The sequence below is a fragment of the Triplophysa rosa genome, linkage group LG18 (genome assembly GCF_024868665.1).
Source record: "Triplophysa rosa linkage group LG18, Trosa_1v2, whole genome shotgun sequence".
NCBI classification, from domain to species: Eukaryota; Metazoa; Chordata; class Actinopteri; order Cypriniformes; family Nemacheilidae; genus Triplophysa; species Triplophysa rosa.
In genome coordinates, this window is record NC_079907.1 from 20,782,258 (window position 1) to 20,797,453 (window position 15,196).

Consider the following 15,196-nt stretch of genomic DNA (forward strand, 5'->3'; position numbering starts at 1 on the left):
GGGAGATCTTCAGGTCCTGTCGGTATCTCCTACGTGCCTTGAGTTTGCTCCGGGGATGGCGAAGGCCTTTCTGTATCCGAGGCCTGGTTACGTGCCTAAGGTACTGAACAATGTGCCGAGGCCCATTGGAGGAACTTAGTGTGTCCTGTGCGAGCACTGGATGCATACGTTCACAGGACTGCTCAGTGGAGGAAAACCAAGCAGTTATTTGTTTGCTTTGGTTTGCCCTGGAAGGGTTTCCCGGCGACCAAGCACACCTTGAACAGGTTGATAGTGGATTTTATCTCGCTTGCTTATGAACTTAGTGGCATACCCCCACCTGTTAACGTGAGGGCCCACTCTACTCGGGGTATGGCTGCCTCTAAGGTCTTAGGGTCAGGGGCTTCACTTCAGGACGTTTGTGATGCGGCGGGGTGGTTCTCGCTGCTCACGTTTGTAAAATTGTATAACTTAGACCTAGGTCCCTCTTTAGGGGCCCAGGTACTGTTGCCTGTACAGTTGCCTTGACCTTGTCCGGTTCATACACGCTACAGGCATTTGGTAGTATGGCCGCGTGGGCATCTCGTTCCCCAAAGCGTTGCTATGGCGATGCAGCTCGAGTTCCATCGAAAGCGAACGTCTCGGGTTACGTCTGTACCCTTGGTTCCCTGAGAAGGGATCAAGACGCTGCGTCTCCTTGCCATACTCCCTGCATCCCTGTAGGCACTTGCTTCGGCACTTGATAAGCTGCTTGTGCTTATTTGGGATGCCTCTCTATACTCTTGGTCCGTGCGGCATCCCGCTCATTACCTCATTATGAGTTTATTTGACACACGTGCTTCAGATGCGGTCATGCGAGGCATTCCCCAAAGCATTGCTATGGCGACGCAGCATCTGGTTCCCTTCTCAGGGAACCAGGATTACAGACGTAACCCGAGACGTTTTCTCCATTGCACAATGTGGTTTCAAATTGGTTGTAATGTTCCCAGTAGCTACTCTTTACATGTTCCTGAAACCAGGGTAACGTTGGCAGTGCTGGAGGGCCTCCATTTGCTACTTTTTATAATGTACCAGCCCACAGTAATCCCAGTTTTGAACATTTAAAAGGGTTTGGTATTTTTAAAGCTTCAGTTTGTAACAGTAACCCAAACAGTGAGGCTATTAAACTATTATAAAATAGTTATTTTAATTGTATTTATACCAGATTAATGTTTTAGCAAATAGACAGAAAACAAATGACGTTATAAAAGACTACAGGTTGGAGCTACAATAGTCAGTGCTATTTAAGTTTCATGCTAAATCATCCAGTGATGTTGTCTAGAAGTAATCAAATGAGAGAATCCTACTGTCCTTCAAGAAGTTAAAGCATACATTTTTAACATTCAAGTAGATTCTTCAAATAAAAATGGGAATTTCTTGTATTTTAATTTATATGGGCTCTGTAGTGAAATTAGTACTTCCCATTTATATAAATAAATACAAAAATAGAGCCATTTGATCGCGTGATATTATTTCAGTGTGTATAAAATAGTACTCTTGATTTAAGAATCTTTCAACTCATATTTTGGGAAATGTTCATCATTAAATAAGTCTCCCTATACTCGTTGCATCTTTTACATTTTAGCGTTTTATATCTTAAATTTCTTATAAGGTAGACTGTTGAAAAAAGTATGCAAAAAATGTTGACTGATATTAATATAATAAAGTTCATTTTGAAATTACAGCATGACCTCTTAACAAACTCTGAGCTTTGAATGCAGGTATACTGTCAAAATAGTACATTCCAAACACAGCCAAGTATGAAAAGTGTCATGATATACCAGGCGACAGACTCAATTGCAGGGAGAAACAGAACTTTATTAACAAGGCAGATAGACAAGACAGTCAATAGGCACCACCAGTAGCACGGAGATCGGCGGGGAGAGACTCGACCTGCCAAACAGCAGACACCCTCGTACGACAGAGAATTAGAATCCCAGAAGTCCAGAAGTTAAAATCTTACATACGGAAAATTTGATCAATAAACACGAGCACGTAAACACTTATGCAACCCTACAATTATTACCTTTGGGTTTTCTTCATTGCACAATGTGGTTTTATACTGTAATAGGTCTCGCACTCACAACATTATTTGCATACCCTGCAGCCACATCACCTTGTAGCCCAAGACCTGTTGCCCACTGGAGCTAAGCAGGGTTGAGCCTGGTCAGTACCTGTATTGGAGACCTCCTGGGAAAAACTAGGTTGCTGCTGGAAGAGGTGTTAGTGAGGCCAGTAGGGGGTGCTCACCCTGTGGTCTGTGTATAGTGATGGGGACACTATACTGCAAAAAAGCACCGTCCTTGCTTTGGATGAGATGTTAAACCGAGGTCCTGACTCATGTGGTCATTAAAAACCCCATCCCTTTGAATAAGAGTAGGGGTGTAACGGCCAAATTCGCCCATTTCGCCTCTATACATCATCATGGCCTCCTAATCATCCCCATATGTACTAATTGGCTTCGTAACTCTGTCTCCTCTCCACCAATAAGCTGGTGTGCGGTGGGCGTTCTGGCGCAATATGGCAGCCGTCGCATCATCCAGGTGGATGCTGCACATTGGTGGTGGATGAGGAGATTCCCCCCTTCCATGTAAAGCGCTTTGAGTACCCGGAAAAGCGCTATATAAATGTAATGAATTATTATTATTATACTTTAACTCTTCTTTAACTCATATTTTTATATTACTCTGTTTCTTACAGAACTAAAGTCTACTGTGACTGTGGGCCGTTTTCAAGTGTCCCCCAGTAAAGCAATTCCTACCCCAGCCACACACACAGACAGTGAAAAACCACCACCAACCCTCATCAGGTCACTGGATCAGCCTTCGTCATCTTTTGTAGCTCATGTGCAAAATCCTCCAAGAGAGAACATCGAGAACGTCTCTACCTCCGGTGAAACTCCATGTGATTCATCAAGTTCTGTTAAACAGCTCGAGACGCAGAGCAATCAAAAATCGGATCAGGATGGACAGGTTAATCAGGAGCTAAATGAAAAAGACAATGATGAGATCCCTTTAGATAAGAAACACAGAAGGAAGAAGGTTCGCAGAGTGGATTGTGGGACAGGTCTTTTGGGGACATCGGTGGACAGTGGTTTTTCAGTGGCCTTGGACCCAAATGGAAGGACATGGGATGGCAACACAGGCAGCCCTCCGTATCCCAGTCCTCTCCACAACCTCTGGATGAGCTACACACGGAGCTCCTCCTACCTGAGCAGTGACGAATCAGAGAGCGAGGATGATGAGATGTGGGGGGAGCTACAGGATCTAAGAGAGAAGTAAGTGACTCACGGCCACCTTTTTGTTTTTGCAAGTGGTGGGGGAAGTTGGCGCTATAAAATAAGGACGACTCCTGAATGTATTATTCTTTCATTATTGCACAAAAAAAGACATGTTAGTGTTCTGATATATCAAATATTCTTTGTAAGCGGTCCTCAGTTTTACCAGGCTTTCATTTAATGTATAAACATTTACATTTCTGTCTTTATCTGCACAAGGTTTTAAAAACAAGTATTGTTGGTTCAAGATATACATCAACATATCTCAGCCGTAAATGATGCTTATACAGGTATCTTACAAAAATCCTTCCTTTGTCTCTCAGGCATCTGTGTGAGGTTGAGAGTCTTCAGGCAGGGCAGAAGCGAGAGCTAGAGGAACTTTATTCCAAGATGGGGAAGGTTCCTCCCCCATGTATCATATCCCCAGCTGCTATGCTCTCCAGCCGCCAGCGCCGACTGTCTAAAGGAGGAAACTTCCCTTCATCTCGTCGCAACAGCCTTCAGAGACTGGATATTCTCCCTTTAACAGGTTAAACACTCATTTTTGAGAATCCCAATTTCAACCTTAAAGGTGTGATGAACTGGCTTGTTTATTGTTTTATACTGTTGTATGAGGTCTACTTATGACATTTGCGTGGTTTTACATTCAAAAACATCAAAATCAATAGGTAATAGGCTATTTTCTACCTGGGTTTTGAGGCCGGCTCGACAAACGATCAGTTTGAATGGGCGTTCCGCCATGAAGACTTGGAAGTAAACGCCCACTGCTATGATTGGATAGCAGTTTGCGTAGTAAACTTAGTTGGAGCCGTCTGTGAATTTGGTTAAAGACGTAACGTTAGGTTACACATTCGCCCTATTCACACGGGATTAGTATTATCTGGGGACCTCCTATGATTTAGAAATGTCCTCCCCACATCTGTATTTCATGTGGCGCATTCGCACAGGATAAGTGAAGCCCGTGATTTTACTCAAATTTACTACTTATTTCCCGGATGTGATGGCAAGGCTTTGCGTATAGTTTGTATAGTCTATAGTTGTGTGGTGTTTAATGATATCCGTACCTGTCAGCATTTGAGACCCGTGATCGCGAACCGGACATAAGATCACCGTGATCGCGAATCTCAAATGTTAGGAGAGTTTCAATGATAAATAAACAAACGGGAGACTCCCGGTCTATCTGGTTCCGCGCCACTTGTGTTACTTCAGTACTGTCATGCGCGAACCAGTGGGCGGGGCTAGAGAAGTAGTCGTTGATATTCTCCTGTGGAGGCGGTGTTCAACCTATCAGGGGCATTCCAGGGCCTGGTGTCAATAACAGTTGTAATCTCAGTAACAAGGGCGTTTTCAGTTCTGACACTTACAGGATGTTCGCGTGAATACGATTTCCTCTTATATAACAAAAGCTCGGGTTAAAATTGTGGTTTTAATTCATCGCTTCTTTAATCGGAGGAAAACAATAAGCTCTGTTTCAAAATGTATTGTGCGGCCTTACTTTGTACTGCTATCCATAAAAATAACCGTTCATACCTTGTTTTATCAATACTTTGCGAGTGACCTTTTAGAACAGCCTTTGCATTGGCAGCACGGCAGGCCTATGGTGCTTTTATAACCCTGCCTGCGCAGTCAGGCTACTTGGTTTTAGAACAGAGCCTTAATTGGTTGTGGTTTGGGCTATATGTGTTATTATACTTTTATTGATGATTACGGCTTTTTAAATGAAACAGATCAATGAAATGTTTAATGCTTTTCTGTGTTGTGGGTCTTTAGGGATCATGAGGAAAAATTCCCTAAGCGGAAACAGTAGCAGTAGTTCCCAGGAGGGTTCACGGCCTACTAAAGGAGTGACGTTTGCTCCTGATTTTACTAGAATGGTATGTTTTCCTGACATGCATTAAAATGAGTACACACTTATCCTGTTTGCTTAGTTCCTCAGGTCTGTAAAATGCATTTTCAGTCCTAAATGACCTTTAATGGAGAAAAACATTTTTGCATTTCTTCAAAACAGTGATTAAAATGTGCTTTCTATAACGAGAAAGTTCGTGTTTAAATAGGTACCCACGGCACTAGTGTTGTTTTTGGCGGCCTGTTTTAATTTTAGTTTTAGTCTAGTCTTTGTGTCAAGCTGTCAGTTTAGTTTTTATTAGTTTTAGTCACGTTCATACACTTTTTAGTCTAGTCAAGTTTCAGTCGACTAAAAGTCTGAGCATTTTAGTTTTATTTTAGTCAGAATTATCCATGACTATTTTCGTCTAGTTTTAGTCGACGAAAACTGATGACATTTTAGTCTAGTTTTAGTCAATGAAAATTGTATTTTAGTCTCTTTTTAGTAATGCAATTCTATGTAACCCAGTCAGTATAAGTACCTAGTAGTATAGACGAAACCAAAATTTTATTTTAGCCAAACCCATTTCAAACAAGGTTATCTTATTCCAGACACGGAAGACGTCTGATTTGAATTTACGGCCATCGGTAGAGGTGGGAATCTCTAGGCACGTCACGATGCGATTCGATTACGATTCAGAGGGCGAATGTGATGATACATACTGAGTATCTGAGTATACTGAGCATACAAAGTTTCTTTTAGCTCCCACACATCATATGATCCCCAAACCCCCAAATAATCCAATGGGCTTTGAAAATGCTTGTATGATAAACAAATACAATTTATAAATGTATGTTGGATGATTTGTTATGCAACAACCCCCTTTTTTTGCATTTGATTTCTAATTCAGCTCTTGGATGCATCAAATGAATGTATTCAGATCTTAATAACGTTTTCCGTTATCTCTTTTGTCTTATTAGTAAATGCTTATCCATGTACATTGGTGGAACTACGTTAGAATACCTCCTTCATTTGTGACTAACCCTGCCACACCTGCTAGACTGAAGCAGAACAATCGTTGGACAACCAGCCACAGACTTTCTTTGCTGATCCAAGTCCTGGAAGTGTTGCCCGGTGTTCTGGTCACAGGGTCAAGCCACGCTCACAGTCTGCCCCTCAACCATAAGTGCTTGGACTGAGCGACTGTGTTAGTCTCAACAAGCCTCTCATCAAATACAATACAGTTAGCACTGCAAAGAAAAGCTATATCAAATACTGATATTAGATAACAGGATAAACTGGAAGAGCAGAAATGATTATACAGCTTGTAATATATGATGCACTGGTTCTTAAACCTAAATTGCTGTGTGATTTTAACCTTCCGACAAGGTTTTCGTCATACTGATGATAGTACAAACGCCTTATTTTGCTTCGTTCTGTGAATAGCCAAATGGTTGGGGAGTCTCTGCTGTTACGTGATGTTGTTGCCATGGCAAATTCAGTGATGTAATGTGACATGGCATGATGTCTCTGTGTGATATATTTATGGCTCAGCACTGAATATAATTTCTTATTATCTCTTGCACTTTCTAAAGAAACTCCCTGGACATGAGCCCTGAACGCGCATGTATCTACAACAACGATCCACTGTCGGATCAGTCCTGCTGTTTCTATTCTACTGCCTTCGTTTGATATGTAGAAACTTAAAAACACAATAAAAGTGTCTTTATGATATGATCCAACAAAATAATCACAGTAATCACTATAAACTTGGTTCATCCGGTCCGTAAACTGTTTCATATTTCAGTTTTACTTTTATTATTTGTTGTTAAGTTTTTTTTTAATCAAAGGCTGTTAAAATCCTTTTATGACAATTTTTATGTGAATTTAAAAATGTAGATTACAGAAAAAGGATGTATGTATTTCGAGGGTTGGGGGTTTGATGTCCCAAACAGTATTTGGATACTCGAGTCGAAATATGAATAACCTTACTTTATACAACTACAAACACCACACAGAAAGGGCTCCTGAATAATATACTGTTTATAAAGAATACAGAAAGTCCTTATTGACTTAATAGAACCACAATTATTACAATTGCCTTGGGATCAGTTGCATAGTGTAATTGTAAAATGTTATATTTTGTAGCTAATGCAAACACATTCATTCATAATGTTTGACATAAGTGTCCAAATACTTTCGGGCGCCACTGAATATTATTTTGTGTTTTGAGACTTCTATTCCATGAGATGTATGTAGTGTTTAACCTTGAAGTGGCTTGATTGTTTAAAAACAAAGCCTATCCCTACATATATACATTTACAATATATTTTAGGTGTCTTGTATTATTTTGACTTTAGACTATAGATTAATGTATTAATTTAATTTTGTAATGTATTCATTTCTTAATGCACCAAAATAAAAAGCAAAACATATTTTCAATGTAAAATATTGAATATAAAATATACAGGTATACATATATAAATATGCACACTGCACTTTGCATATCCATATGGTTCCAAGTTTCATTGTGATGGCCTGTCAATATAAGAACAGTACAAAATCATTAACATCTGAGTGGCTGCTAATGTTTACTTAGGGCAGTTCATGAAAGTAAATTTTTAGTATTGTCAGTGATCTATAAAACCCAATAAACATGGTAGAATTAAAGAACATTTCGTTTTAAATGAACTTAGCAGAGCTCCCTACTTAAATGATATTCAGGATGAATTCTGAATGTGAAAAATCTAAAACAGATGGTATTAAAAAGACGTTGCATTAAACAGGCTTAGTAGATTTACGTTTTTGTAATGCATAACGCCTTTCTATGCAGAATGAAACACGGTGAAGTGTAGAGTTTCACATATGCTGACAGGTTTTGTACAAAAAAAAAACATATTCAAAACTGTGAAATTGTATGAATTATATGTACACAGTGACCACACTGCTGTAAAAGTATTGCAAACATAAACACAGTAAACATGTTTCAGATTGAGGCGAGTGACTTTATGGTGTTGTACTGACTGCTTCATTCTGCAATGCAACCCATTGTGCCTTCTCTTTCAGATTATGTATCAATATTCTAAAATCATGTTTGTACATTAAATTCAATAAATCTAAATAAAACCATGGTTGCTAGTGGAGCATTTATTTTACACACCACAGTAATATTTAAGACACATTTATTGTGTTTATAAAAAAGAAAGGCAAAACAAGATATCTTTACAACAAATTAGGCTGCCAATCACTTCAATGATTTTACTTGGGTCTGTACCCAAAGCAGAAGTGCCAGAAACTCTGCTATGTAATTACTGCACAAATCACTAACAGTAAAACTGAATATTATGAAATTCGCTTCCGTTTCTTCTAATCATCCAGTATGAGAGAACGTGTATGTGCCGCCCTCTGTTGGCTGTCTGATGAATGACAGCGATGCCCGTTCCAACGTTCTGTGCTGTGTAGTCACTAGTCAGTGCACATAGATCAGATGACAGTTCAGTTGGCTCCTGTCTTTGGAGCACGTACTTTGGCTTCTTGATCCATTTCATCCATTATTCTTTCCTGGGATACAGAGTAGAAAGTGTAGCCGTCTGTGGACATCTGGTAAAGGAATATACTGTAGTACACAGATCATGTCATCATTAGTCATGTCTGAGCATACAAACATGTTTAATAGAATTAAAAAAAAACTATTCTAAATGATGTAACACCCTTTAAAATGTACAGCATGGACTAACTTAGTGATGATTTTTACATAAGAACACAGCATTCTACTAAACTATATTCACGTGGCTGTGTTAAATGAACGGGATGCTTTTTCATTCATTGTAACGTGCAATTACAACAGTGCTATTGTATCACAGTGTTAGCTGTGATATCATTTATGCAATAATTAAGCGTTTAGCATACAATCACCGATTATTGATGATCGTCACCTTGGTTGGTTGTCATTTCCACCCATGTAACGTTACGTAAAGTACTAAACGTTACAGATTACAGATCTACGAAAGATGTGCAAACTAACATACTACAGTTAGCTGAAGTAACTAGATAAGTAACTAATATCTAAAACGTAGTCTTACATTATGTCATCATAACCTTGTGTAACATGGTTGTTAAGGATACAAATGCCAAGTACTACAGCTCCAATGGCGAGTCCAGTCGCAACGTTTCGACCCCTGAGCTTCTCTGTTTTCTTCTTCCATTGCGCCAGCTCCACTTGTCGGATGAATTGTAACTGTTCCTTACTCAGCTCGTCTTTTGCGGGGTATATTCTCTTTGCAAACTGGGCAACTGGGTCCCCTTGCCTACTCTTGTCAGCCATGTTTGAAGCGCAGTTGTTGTGACGCAACACGATGCTATTTTACACGCCAATGCTGCGCTGTATTTGCGCAGCCAGTCGTTTTAACAACCTTTCCGGTCAAAAACACATTTTACAGAAATGATGTTGATGTTACAAATTTCACCAAAACAATATGATTTTTAAGGATGTTATAAATTATTACACGATCTGAAAAAGTATAGATCAAAATCATTTCCAAATGAAGGTGCATTACGAATCGCCTTCTCTTCTCTGCGCAGCTATTAATAGCCAACGACTAACATTTTCTACAGGTTTCTAGGGAATATTTTTTTTATTTTCCAGGCACCCCTTAGAAATATTAGATTTTTATCATATTTAGACAAACTAGCTAATACAAAAAAGTGATTAATGTTGCTCGACAATATATACGACAATGTGGACGAGCGCCCTCTAAAGGGCAAAAACATGTTGCTATCCACTGTAACAGTTATAGTTACAGTATGTACTTTAAACTGCCGCTTCTTTGTGATGACAACGTTAGTTCTACAATGGCAAAAAGAGTTCCCCCGAAAGAACCTGAGAGAAACCTGGGGTTTGGAAGGGTGTCTATGGACATTTTATCTGATATTCTGACCAACCTCAATAACAGAAACAAATCCAACTTGGAAAATGTTTCATATCTGTGTGGAAATCTGAGAGATCGTAAAATAGCGGGTAAGTGACAGAAATGACCAGAAGTTTGTTTGCGGTTTTCAAGCTGTTTTATTTCCCTTAAACAAAATACTGTAGGCTACTGAGGGTGTTAGCACGGTTTACTAATGTTGTCATATGGTAATACAGTGACTCGTTGGCATATATTGTTTCGATATTTGTACTTAATAAAATACTATATTCATTTACCACGGTATTTTCATGTCCAGAAACATGGCATTAGCAGGGTTGCCAGTCAGATCTGCGCACAAAACAGGACTAGAACTAGCCTATAACTAAATATTCCACACCTTTACCTAAAATCTATATTTACAAGCACTGTTATGCATTTCACATACATGCTTCTTGAAAATCACTGTATAGTAGTTATCATAAACATTATGGTAAACGAATGATGTTTTCATAAATAACTTTGAACCTACAGAAAAGAAACAATCCGTGGCAACAGTTTAAAAATAGCCCAATTCATCTAGGCAATTCTGGCCGTTGGTGGAATTTGAGCTTTTTTTAACTTTTTCTCTTCACAGAGTATGTATTTCACCTTTGTGCAGAACTAGGACTTGACCCTGTGGTTGGGTACTATGCCATTGAGATGCTGAACAGGTAATTGTGATCAGAATCAGAATAAGGATTTTTCCTTTTAAACCGCTTTAAAGTTGCACTTTAATATTTTAGGTTTATGGCCAAATATCTTGAAGATCTCATCCGCAGACAAAAGAGGCAACCTACAAAAGGTGCACCATGTAAGGAGACAGGAGACTATAAGGATCTCATCTACCAAACACTCAAGGAGAAGTTCTTTGTTCTCATCCTCTCAAGTGTTCAGATAGCCAGCAAACTGGACCTGCACTCTAATGTATGTATGTACGTCACGTAGAACCCAGTAAATAACTTTGTTCAAATGTTATAGAGTGATTTCTTTTGTTCTTTGCTGTCTAGGTTGTTAACAACAACATTGCGATGGATTTTCTGCACAGAGTCAGTTATCCGTGTTCCAAAGAGAAACTCCTGGACTCTGAGATATTCATTTTAAAAACTCTCAACTTTAATTTGAATGTGCCCAATGCTCTAACATATGTCGAGACTCTTTTGGAAGTGCTGGGTAAGTTTGCTCCGCATCCGTTCTCAGCTAAAATGCAGTGAACTCAAATTGTCTTGAATACTTTGATTTCCCGTAGGCCATAATGATCCAACAGCCCCTGTGGCGCAACTGCACCGTCTCTGTGTGTATGTGCTGCAGTTCATTTACCTGCAGAGGGAGGCAATCTACAACTCATTGCTCATATCTGCCACTGGATCCCCTAACCCATCCTATGAGCAAAGGTACAAGGTCTTTCTAATATTTCCCCTATATACTTTCTCATTTAAAGTGCTTCAAACGAAATAGGTGTGATTTTAGAAAATAGTAAATACATTTTAAACTTCAAGTGATAGTTCACCCAAAAAATGAAAATTCTGTCATCATTTACTCACCCTCTTGTCATGTCAAACATGTATGAGTTTCTTTCGTCTGCAGAACACAAAATAAGATATTTTGAAAAAATGACATTGACCGAACAGAGATAGCAGCCGTTCACTTGCATTAGTTTTGTGTCCATACAATAGAAATCAATGGCTGCCACCGATGTTCGGTTATCGACATTCTTCAAAATATCTTATGCAGAAGAAAGCAAGTCATACAGTTTCATACAGAATTTTCATTTTTGGGTGAACGATTCCTTTAAAGGGATACTTCACCCAAAAATGAAAATTCTGTCATCATTTATTCACTTTCGAGTTGTTCCAAATCTGTATAAATGTCATTGTTCTGATGAACACAGAGAAAGATATTTGGAAGAATGCTTGTAACCAGACAGTTTTTGCCCCCCATTGACTCCCATAGTAGGAAAAATTACATTATCATGTTTTTTGTTGGGTTGAACACAAAAGAAGACATTTTGAAGAATGTAGGACAGCTGTTCTGGGGCACTTTTGACTACCATTGTTTTTTCCCCTGCTATGGTAGTCAAAATCTGTCTGGTTATAAGCATTCTTCCAAATATCTTTCTCTGTGTTCATCAGAACTAAGACATTTATACAGATTTGGAACAACCCGAAGGTGAGTAAATGATGACAGAATGTTCATTTTTTGATGAAGTATCCCTTTAATTAGCTTTTGCTTCTTTGAAGTTGTAAACACGATGGCACTGTGACACTCTCAAAACAATGCTCTTTAGCTCAACCGATTGAAAGATGTTTGGACAGGACTACGTAATTGGATGAACAATAGAAGATGTGTGCGGGGATACAGTGTTTGGGGAAACCTGTTTAATAACAATAATTATACAGATTTTTGAATTTTGTTTGTTGCTACTAGTGAAATGAACATAGCTTTTAACATAATCATTACTCTTTTTTTTGAGCTGCTTGTTAGTGAAAGCTGCATAGCTTCGGAAATTATTTGTGTGTGTGTGTGTGTGTTTGTACCAGAGCCAAGTTTGTGTCTGTGACAGAAGACTTCATGCTTTTGGGAGTTGGAGTTATTGCTGTGGCTGCCTTTATTCATCATATCTCAACATGGGAAAAGGTACAGAAAGCTACAGTACTGAATATGGATAAGGATTCAGTCAGTTGTGAAGTGTATTTAAATATTATGTACTGCCAGAGGAGTAGCTGCATAACTATTTAATAAGTATAGTTTTATTAAGGGGACACTGTAAACAGACAAATATCTGGGTGAAAAGTTCATGTAAAACTGAAACTAATGCCTCACCCTCATGTTGTCAGATCTGTTTAACTTTCTTTTTCTGGAACAAAAAGCAGCAATGGATGCCATGTTCATTCTTTATGTTGAAAATGAACCGGTATGAATGCTGGCAAGCTCCGAAAATTATGTAGCACCATAAAAGTTAGTAGCCTATATTATATAGCTTTAGAGGAAATGCACTTACAGTAGAATGTAGTGTAGTGGTTGACTGTTTTGATACCTTTATGTGATTTCTGGAGTTTGACAGCATCTGTCGCCATAGCGACTGTCCTTGTATATAAAAGAGCAGCTTAATGGTTCCATGGGGAAACAAAAGTCACGTTTGAAACATCATGAGGGAGATTTAAAAGGACATTTAAAAATGAATTTGTTCTGCAGGTAGTGGATGAGCTCACAGGCGTCACAGGAATATCAGGCCAGAGTATCATGGACTTTGCATATGTCACCCTAATGCACATCACCAAGATCAAACCTGTGTGATTCCTTTGTGTATTTAAGCGTAAAGAGAGCATCATACAAATAAAGTCAAGACTTTAGAGAGGAGCTATGCAAACAATGAAAGTTCATAATGATAACACTGTTATTATTTCTACTTTAAATTGTCTCTGTCTGCCATTGTATAAATTATTAAAAGGATGACATTTTTTTATGTATATACAATATAGTAGGTTTTAAAAAGATGATGTTATGTAGCAGATTGCTATAAAAATGATAATCTTTTAGCATTTTCAACTACATATTTTAATTTAGTCAAACGTTTATGCGAATAAATGAATTGAAAAATAAAAGAAATGAATAAAAAATATATATCAACTAAAGTAGATTCGATTGACAGTGCTGTTTTCATAGGAACTTCTCTCTCTGGTTATGGCTCCTAATTCTACACGCCTTTAAAAGATAAAGGCAGAAGCATAAACAATATACTGTATATAAAAGCTTCAATTTAACATTTCATGTCAACATATGTACAGTATATATGTCCACTGTTGATGTAAACAGTTACTATGTTCCAAAACTTCGTGATCTACTAACAAGGCCAAAAACTGTTTATATAATATTAATTAATGTAAATGACCACAAAATTCATCAATAGAGGATCACTGAAGCGCATCGCGATCCCGCGGAGTGACCCCCCTCCTTCCGTTCACTGTTTGCGTTATTCCCCTTCGTCCGTTCGCTTGTTTTTTGGTCTGAAAGCGTGTGCGGGAGCTGGCAGCCATGAGCTCATGCAGACTATACTCGTGCTAAGGCACTCAAGTGTTAGGGGAGGGGCCATGGACGCTCCATTGCATCATCGAGCCACCGTTTTAGCCCCGCCCAAAAATCCTAAACACAGAATTTGTGAAAAACTGTTCAACGAGTTAACTCCACAATTCAGTACTATATATTTCAGAGTCTTTGTAATGTGTTTCAGCAATACATTTCTACAACGTAACATTTATAATGATGTTTAGAAACAATTCTCACAATTTTCTTTACACAGACTTTAAAGGCGGGGTGTCCGATTTCTCTTAGCCGTTGTTGATGTTCAAATCACCAAAACAAACACACCCCTACCCCCATCTTTCGCTTTCGTCAGCGCTCGGCTAATGTCCGTCCTGTGCACTGTGCACTTTACTGCTGATTGGCTACAAGGTTGTTTTGGTACTCGGCCCGATTCAGTTGTCGGAAATCGTTTACCCCGCCTTTAATTATGATTTTTTTAGCATTACCTGAATTTAAAATAAAGTTTATGATGGAGTTCATCACTGATTTTGTTGCTGAAATACATCATTGATATATTAATGTATGTCACATTTTTTATTAAAGAATGTTATTAATTATGTTAAAACATATTTACCTGTACGGTGCACTGCAACAAGCAGAAAAGGTTGCCCATGCAGAGTAAAGTGTTTTTAGTCAACTAATAAGATTCCGTTTTAGCATGGACGCCACATTAAGAAGATAGCTGATTATATAGGCTTGTTGAAGGTGATCCGTGTTTAACGTTTACAGTAGTGGCAATTGTCAGCGGCCTTTTTTTTTTGGATGGCCTGACTGGGCCAGACATAAGTACATTGGATAAGCCAATAGCATTACTTTGGGGTGAGTAATGACAAACCGGGGGGTGTTTAAAACTTATTTAATTGCTTTTACAATTCTGTTTGAGTTCCTCTAGTGGCGCAGACATAAAACATTTCACCTTTAAACATGACCCACTGGGACAACAGTAGCAATTATCGTACTGGAACTGGTTTTAGAGTAACAATAATCCTTAATAAGCTGTCATTTTATTTGGATTTCTTTGGCACCAGAAAGTCACCTCTTAACTCTGTG

General features: G+C 38.7%; 3 protein-coding genes across 4 annotated transcripts in view; 2 read left to right on the top strand and 1 right to left on the bottom strand.

The window, feature by feature from the left end:
* Positions 1–8,101, top strand: part of wnk4a (WNK lysine deficient protein kinase 4a) — a 57,804-nt gene extending 49,703 nt beyond the window's left edge. For both annotated transcript variants that reach the window (XM_057358156.1, XM_057358157.1), the window contains exons 18-21: positions 2,719–3,295; positions 3,619–3,824; positions 5,066–5,169; positions 6,101–8,101. In XM_057358156.1, the coding sequence (XP_057214139.1) occupies positions 2,719–3,295; positions 3,619–3,824; positions 5,066–5,169; positions 6,101–6,103 (890 nt within the window). In that variant the 3' untranslated portion in view covers positions 6,104–8,101. The remainder of the gene's footprint in view (positions 1–2,718; positions 3,296–3,618; positions 3,825–5,065; positions 5,170–6,100) is intronic.
* A 174-nt stretch (positions 8,102–8,275) lies between these two features.
* Positions 8,276–9,478, bottom strand: LOC130568919 (cytochrome c oxidase assembly factor 3 homolog, mitochondrial). Its single transcript, XM_057358158.1, has 2 exons — positions 9,246–9,478; positions 8,276–8,710 (listed from the first exon to the last, which is right to left on the bottom strand). Exons 1-2 carry the CDS (start codon positions 9,442–9,444, stop codon positions 8,616–8,618), a joined length of 294 nt encoding a protein of 97 aa, XP_057214141.1. The 5' UTR covers positions 9,445–9,478; the 3' UTR covers positions 8,276–8,615.
* A 493-nt stretch (positions 9,479–9,971) lies between these two features.
* Positions 9,972–13,418, top strand: cntd1 (cyclin N-terminal domain containing 1). Its single transcript, XM_057359417.1, has 7 exons — positions 9,972–10,137; positions 10,662–10,737; positions 10,810–10,990; positions 11,074–11,236; positions 11,313–11,457; positions 12,604–12,700; positions 13,259–13,418. Exons 1-7 carry the CDS (start codon positions 9,972–9,974, stop codon positions 13,358–13,360), a joined length of 930 nt encoding a protein of 309 aa, XP_057215400.1. The 3' UTR covers positions 13,361–13,418.
* The last annotated feature ends 1,778 nt before the right edge of the window (positions 13,419–15,196 follow it).

Coding starts and splice junctions, on each gene's coding strand:
- LOC130568919 (XM_057358158.1), bottom strand. CDS start 9,444: ATGGCTGACAAGAGTAGGCAAGGGGACCCAGTTGCCCAGTTTGCAAAG. Junction 8,711..9,245: donor AGCTGTAGTACTTGGCATTT/GTATCCTTAACA, acceptor AGATGTCCACAG/ACGGCTACACTTTCTACTCT.
- cntd1 (XM_057359417.1), top strand. CDS start 9,972: ATGGCAAAAAGAGTTCCCCCGAAAGAACCTGAGAGAAACCTGGGGTTT. Junction 10,738..10,809: donor GCCATTGAGATGCTGAACAG/GTAATTGTGATC, acceptor TTAATATTTTAG/GTTTATGGCCAAATATCTTG. Junction 12,701..13,258: donor ATATCTCAACATGGGAAAAG/GTACAGAAAGCT, acceptor TTTGTTCTGCAG/GTAGTGGATGAGCTCACAGG.